The sequence below is a fragment of the Anomaloglossus baeobatrachus genome, chromosome 7 (genome assembly GCF_048569485.1).
Source record: "Anomaloglossus baeobatrachus isolate aAnoBae1 chromosome 7, aAnoBae1.hap1, whole genome shotgun sequence".
NCBI classification, from domain to species: domain Eukaryota; kingdom Metazoa; phylum Chordata; class Amphibia; order Anura; family Aromobatidae; genus Anomaloglossus; species Anomaloglossus baeobatrachus.
Window position 1 is genome coordinate 44875716 of NC_134359.1, and position 7500 is coordinate 44883215.

Consider the following 7500-nt stretch of genomic DNA (forward strand, 5'->3'; position numbering starts at 1 on the left):
TCAATGGAGTGAAATCCCGCAGCGATGTGCGGAAAAGAATTGACATGCACTTGTTTTTGCTGCGGGAATCCCGCAGCAAAACATGCAGCTATCAAAATCCACATAGTGCGCACAGGATTTTTTTTTCCCATAGGTTTTGCTGGTGATTCACTGCAGAGATGTTATGAACATTTTCTGCAGCGAAACATGCAGCCAATCCGCAGAAAATCCGCGGCAAAATCCGGTAAGTGCGCACATAGCCTTAGAGTGGCTCTTGCACACTTGCTTCTTCCATATTGGATGGACCACCAATTTTTTGATCTATGAGGGCCCAACTCTAAGCACCCTGGCTGACCGGCTGTGTCTAAGAGGCGCTACTCTCCGGCCAACTTTGTAACTTATTTGCCTTTACTCTTCGTAGCGGCTCTGTCTAATGTTAGTTTATTACAGTTTTGTCCCATTCTCAGAGCCTCAATGCTGAGCTGCGAGTAGGGAATGATGGCGGTAATGCAGGTAGATTGGAGAGTTGGGCTTCCCTAAGGATTGTCAATCCGTTTTAAAGGGGTTCAAGGATTAACTTTTATTTTCGTTCGTTCTCCATTTTTAATCAACCAGGTCTGTCCCAAGTTAATCCTAGAAATTCCCTTATTAACTGGATAACCCCCTTTTAATGTGATTTAAAGTGTCCTTTTAAATTAAGTTGTCCTTGTAAAACTTTCAAAACTCCATATCAGTATCCATGTCTCCTGGGGCTCCTGTGACATTATGCCACGTCACCACTGCAGGCAGTCGGCTGCTACTGTTGGGCTGCTGAGCTCTCACTCCTGCTTGTCTGATATTCATCCTATTATCATCTGAGGGATGTTACATAGTTACTTACGTTGAAATAAGCCCTCGGTCCATCTAGTTCACCTTTCCTCCACCAATTCTACTTTTTGTCCCTAAGTCACTTATAACCAACAATGTTGTGTACTGAGGAAATCATCCAGCCCTGATATAAAAGCTGTTCTAGTATCTGTCATTACTACCTCTTGTGGTCGGCATTCCACAGTCTGACTGCTCTAACTGTAAAGAACCCTTTCCTATTTAGCTGTCGGAAACAGCCACTGATTGACTTTTGTGCTCGCATGCCATATTAGTGCCACATGAGCCTGCTGCCTACATCGCTGGCATGAAACCAGTGAGGGAGGTCACTCTGTTTTTATGGTACAAGGTGACTGCTTCATTTAAAGGGAATCTGTCACCAGGATTTTGCCTCCTATAATAGAGGCAGAGACCCTGATTCCAGTAATGTGTCACTTACTGAGCTGCTTGCTGTAGTTTTTGATCTCCTTTTTTTTTTTTTTTTTATAAAACAGTGAATTTATCACTGGATTAGGTAGTCCAACCCCGCCCACACCACTGGCAGCTTTTTGTTTACTGTACACTCTGCATAGGCACTGTGGCCGGGGTTATACAGCATTTTAAACAGCTGGTGGATCTGCAGCAGATAAACCGGTGATTTAATAAAAAAAGATGACAGCAAGCAGCCCAGTAAGGCTAAGTTCACACATCCTGTGTTTTCAATCCGTCAGGTCCGTCAGCAACGGATCAGTCATTTTCAAGATGTCAACTGATGCAACTGATGTGTTTTTCACAGGATTCCTTTCACAGGAATCCTGTGAAAAAACTGATCAGTTGCGTCCGTTACATCCGCTGTGCGTCCGTTTTTTGACGGATCAGTCATGATCCGTCTGTGTTTGGGACAGCCCAGTGGGCGTGCCAAACATGCTGGGCATGCTCAGTAGAGCATGACGGAATCCTGCGCAGGATTCCGTTGTAAGACGGATTACAACGGAATCCTGCACCATAGACATGCATTACAAGCTTGGCGGATCGCGACGGATTCCTGCGCGGTGCGTTGTTTTCAACGGCCCGAAAAACGTTACATTCTGCGTTGCTACCCGCTCGGCGGTCAGTCAAAAACGACGGACCGCGACGCAGCGGATGCAACGCAGGGTCATCAGTCGCAATCCGTCGCTAATATGCTAAGTTCACACATCCTGTGTTTTCAATCCGTCAGGTCCGTCAGCAACGGATCCGTTGTTTTTTAGATGTCAACTGATGCAACTGATGTGTTTTTCACAGGATTCCTTTCACAGGAATCCTGTGAAAAAACGGATCAGTTGCGTCCGTTACATCCGCTGTGCGTCCGTTTCTTGACGGATCAGTCATGATCCGTCTGTGTTTGGGACAGCCCAGTGGGCGTGCCAAACATGCTGGGCATGCTCAGTAGAGCATGACGGAATCCTGCGCTGGATTCCGTTGTAAGACGGATTACAACGGAATCCTGCACCATAGACATGCATTACAAGCTTGGCGGATCGCGACGGATTCCTGCGCGGTGCGTTGTTTTCAACGGCCCGAAAAACGTTACATTCTGCGTTGCTCCCCGTTCGGCGGTCAGTCAAAAACGACGGACCGCGACGCAGCGGATGCAACGCAGGGTCATCAGTCGCAATCCGTCGCTAATATAAGTCTATGGGGAAATACAGGATTCCTGCAAAATATTTTGCAGGGTACCGTAATTCCCCAAGGCGACGGATTGTGACTGATGCAAAACACAGGATGTGTGAACTTAGCCTAAGTGACACATCAATGAAATCTGGGGCTCAAGCAAAAGCTGTAGACAGATTCTCTTTTAGGCTAAGTTCACACATCCTGTGTTTTGCATCAGTCACAATCCGTCGCCTTGGGGAATTACGGTACCCTGCAAAATTTTTTGCAGGAATCCTGTATTTCCCCATAGACTTATATTAGCGACGGATTGCGACTGATGACCCTGCGTTGCATCCGCTGCGTCGCGGTCCGTCGTTTTTGACTGACCGCTGAACGGGGAGCAACGCAGAATGTAACGTTTTTCGGGCCGTCAAAATTAACGCGCCGCGCAGGAATCCGTCGCCATCCGCCACACTTGCAATGTATGTCTATGGTGCAGGATTCCGTTGTAATCCGTCTTACAACGGAATCCTGCGCAGGATTCCGTCATGCTCTACTGAGCATGCCCAGCATGCTTGGCACGCCCACTGGGCTGTCCCAAACACAGACGGATCATGACTGATCCGTCAAAAAACGGACGCACAGCGGATGTAACGGACGCAACTGATCGGTTTTTTCACAGGATTCCTGTGAAAGGAATCCTGTGAAAAACACATCAGTTGCATCAGTTGACATCTTGAAAATGACTGATCCGTTGCTGACGGACCTGACGGATTGAAAACACAGGATGTGTGAACTTAGCCTTAAATGGGGGTTGTCCAGGTAGTGGCTGCATAGTGTTAATAAAGCGGAGAGTAAAGCTATGTGTCCACGGTAGAATGTACCTGCGGATTTTTCTGCATGAAAATCCGCGACTTTCGGATTTGCCGCGGATTTTGATGCGGATTTTTTTTTTTTTTCCGCATTCAAAACCAAAAATCCGCACCAAATCTGCACCAAACAATTGACATGCTGCAGATTTTTCCGGATCAAAATCCGCGGCAAATCCGCAGCGGAAAAATCCGCAGCATGGACACAGCATTTCCAAAATGCCATTGAAATGGCTTGGAAGTGCCGCTGCTGCAGATTTTCGGCAAATCCGCGGCAAAATCCGCGGTAAATCCGCAGCGTGGGCACATAGCCTAAAGACTCCAAACTCCTCGGCTGTAGTGCCTCCAATGCCGGGGGTAGAGCCGCGTCAGACGTTTGTGTAGCCCGATTGCATAGTGGTGGAATCTGTGCCTGACATGGTGATGCATTTTATTACTTACATTCTGATCTCTTTTTAGGGTCCTCCGACCGATGCCCCCGCAGTGGACACCGCCGAGCAAGTGTACATCTCATCTTTAGCATTGCTTAAAGTAAGTCTCTGTGTGTGTTTTGTCAAAAGTACTTTCCTGAGCGCGTGCCTTACAATGTCCGCACCGGAAGCCTCCCTACACGTTTGGTAAAAGAATTAATAAAAAAATCTCATATCATTATTGTCATTTAAGACACTCAATTCAACTAAAAAAAACTTCCAGTGGGATAACCACCCAGAAGAAACAATGACTTCAGGAGAATCTATTTTTTTTAGAAAAATAGTTTTTAATTTAAAAAAAAAATAAAAAAAATTAACACTTCAATTAAAAAATACAATTACTAAAATAAAGGAGCCTCCAATGCAAGATGCACACACCCAAGGAGGCTGCTAGGGAGGGTATGCAGAAAAAATTATCCAAACGCAATCTAATACACGACACCAGTTACATGAATTAGCTGACAGTGATCCCTGGTGTTATACGGGTAACCAGGGTGTAAATACACTCCAGTTATAATAAGTGGATAAATCCACAAAATTAACCAACCAGAAACACTGCCTGCCAGTGACCCATTAGCACTAAACTGCCTGCTGTGCTAAAATAAAGATGCCACAATAAATGGATGCAAAGCTGCATACCTGGACGTGACCAGATGGATAGTAGCTCCCAGCTCGCCTCACAAGCCGACGCGCGTTTCGTTCACGTGACTTCCTCAGGGTGTGTGACACAGCTTGTTACACTCCAATTATATTAAGGGTGTATTGTCAATGTTTCTTCTGGGTGGTTATCCCACAGGACGTTTGGTAAAAGGCAGCCAAAACCGCTAATTCTGCCAGGACCCATGTAATGTGTGTGGAGACCTCACGTCAGGGGACATAAGGATCCGTACACTTGGAATTCATTCGCCTCCTCCGTTTGTTCTTCAGGCAGATGAGCTGCATCAGGATTAATGGCACTGGTCACTTACAAATATTGTACTGCAAAATTGGGGAAAAATACCAAGGGAATTTTTGTTTGTTTATATTGTTGTTTTGTTTTTGTTTTTTTTTTTTTGTTTTTTTAGAGCATTCATTGTACTGTCAAAATGACCTGGTAACTTCAGTAAGAATACAGTCATACTAAACATGTAGTCTTATTTATCATTTCTTTTTATTAAAAATTCAGAACATTTTTTATTAAAAAAAAAAGTAATAAATTCTGGTGATTAAAGGGAACCTGTCACCAGATTTGGTGACTATAAGCTGTGGCCACCACCAGTGGGCTCTTGTATTCAGCATTGTAACATGTTTTTGTTGTTTTTTTTAATAAATATGCCACATTGATAGATACATAGAATATCGTATGAATGCTGCTGGTTGTATCTCTCCTTTAAAAGGAGTCTTGCTATGTGAAGTTATTAAGAAATGCGTTGCATGCTCCAGTTAGGCAGAATCGCATGCGTCCTGTTAATGGAACTTTCCTCATTCTAGATGCTAAAGCACGGCCGGGCCGGGGTCCCAATGGAAGTCATGGGCCTGATGCTGGGAGAATTTGTGGATGACTACACTGTCAGAGTCATTGATGTCTTTGCCATGCCCCAGTCTGGAACTGTAAGTCCTTTTTAATATATAAAGTGCATGTGTTTAATAGTTAATTTTACACTGAAAGCACCGCGGAAAAAAAAGTTTCAATAAAAAGAAAAGACATCTACAAGTATACAAGTAGTGGCCTACAGGAGAAAATGATGGAACGCATGGAGTTGTATCATTGGGTCATTTATTCAGAATCGCTAATCTGGTAGGAAACAAATGGAAATACATTTTGTCTAGAAATCAAGTGGCTAAAAAGAAAAAAAAAATGTGTATGTGTTTAAAGAGGTATTCCAGTTAGAAGTTCTCACCTATTCACTGGATAGGTGGGGATATCTAGATTGGTGGGGATCCAACTGCTCAAGCCCCCGCCGGTCCTGCACGTGCTCAACCCACAAGACCCCCCCCCCCCCCGCCGCCGGTCTTGCACATGCTCAACAGCGCCCCCCCCCGCCGCCGGTCCTGCACGTGCTCAACGCCCCCCCCCCCCCCCGCCGCCAGTCCTGCACGTGCTCCACCACCCCCCCGCCGGTCCTGCACGTGCTCCACGTCCCCACCCCCCCGCTGGTCCTGCACGTGCTCAAACCCCCCCGCCGGCCCTGCATGTGCTCAAGCTCAATCCCCCCCCCCCCCGCCAGTCCTGCCCGTGCTCAACCCCCCGCCGGTCCTGCCCGTGCTCAACCCCCCGCCGGTCCTGCCCGTGCTCAACCCCCCCGCCGGTCCTGCCCGTGCTCAACCCCCCCGCCGGTCCTGCCCGTGCTCAACCCCCCCCGCCGGTCCTGCCCGTGCTCAACCCCCCCGCCGGTCCTGCCCGTGCTCAACCCCCCGCCGGTCCTGCCCGTGCTCAACCCCCCGCCGGTCCTGCCCGTGCTCAACCCCCCGCCGGTCCTGCCCGTGCTCAACCCCCCGCCGGTCCTGCCCGTGCTCAACCCCCCGCCGCTCCTGCCCGTGCTCAACCCCCCGCCGCTCCTGCCCGTGCTCAACCCCCCGCCGCTCCTGCCCGTGCTCAACCCCCCGCCGCTCCTGCCCGTGCTCAACCCCCCGCCGCTCCTGCCCGTGCTCAACCCCCCGCCGCTCCTGCCCGTGCTCAACCCCCCGCCGCTCCTGCCCGTGCTCAACCCCCCGCCGCTCCTGCCCGTGCTCAACCCCCCGCCGGTCCTGCCCGTGCTCAACCCCCCGCCGGTCCTGCACGTGCTCAAGCGCTCCCCCCTAGTCTCAATAACATCAAAATCAGTGTTGATCCTGCGACCCTTATCAAACACAAGATCAGGGGACAGGCGTTCCTGTACACATGCTCATCCATTCCACTCCCTTTATTCTCTATGGGAGAGCAGGAAAAAGCCAATTACAGTGCTCAGCTGTCTAAGAGGAAAATATAGCTTTTTGGGGTGTTTTTTGCATTCTGTTAATTGCTGATAAACTATTATCACTTCCATTTCTGAAAGCATTTTTACATTGCAGCATTTTTTCCATATCTACCTAAACTGTGTGCATTTAAAAGACACCATTAGGGGGTGCTCAGCAGCTTACTACATACAATTTATACCATGAAGTCAGCAAAACATTGTACTTCTGCACTGTGTTTTTCAGGTTTTTACTTTTTAGGGTTTTTTCTGTTCTAAACAGTCATTTGTAGTAAACTGCTGAATGTAGTCTGTGTAATATATAGAAAATAAATTTAATGTGTGTGTGTATAATATATATATTATATATTTATATAATTTAAATATATATATTGATATATTTATTTATATATATATATATATATATATATATATATTTCTATAGATATATTTATATTTAAATATATTTATATATAGATATAGATATATATAATATAGATATATATAGATATATATAGATAAATATATATAGATAGATATATATATATAAATACGGTGTATGTGTATATATATATATATATATATATATATATATATATATATATATATAATGTGTGTGTGTGTGTATTATATATAATGTGTGTATATTAGAGAGATATTTAGATATAGGTTTGAGTGTATTTTTGTGCAGAAATAATATACATACACTAAATTCATCATTTTTATATATATATTATATAATATATTATAATATAATATAAAAACTCCCTTCTCACCCCCTGTGGGTGGTTA

At 45.8% G+C, this 7500-nt stretch overlaps 1 protein-coding gene across 1 annotated transcript in view; it reads left to right on the forward strand.

Annotated features, from left to right (window-relative positions):
- The window catches only part of PSMD14 (proteasome 26S subunit, non-ATPase 14), a 122718-nt gene that overhangs the window by 39451 nt on the left and 75767 nt on the right, over nucleotides 1-7500 (forward strand). Inside the window, exons 3-4 of the mRNA XM_075318832.1 lie at nucleotides 3786-3857; nucleotides 5267-5386. Coding sequence (XP_075174947.1) covers nucleotides 3786-3857; nucleotides 5267-5386 — 192 coding nt within the window. The remainder of the gene's footprint in view (nucleotides 1-3785; nucleotides 3858-5266; nucleotides 5387-7500) is intronic.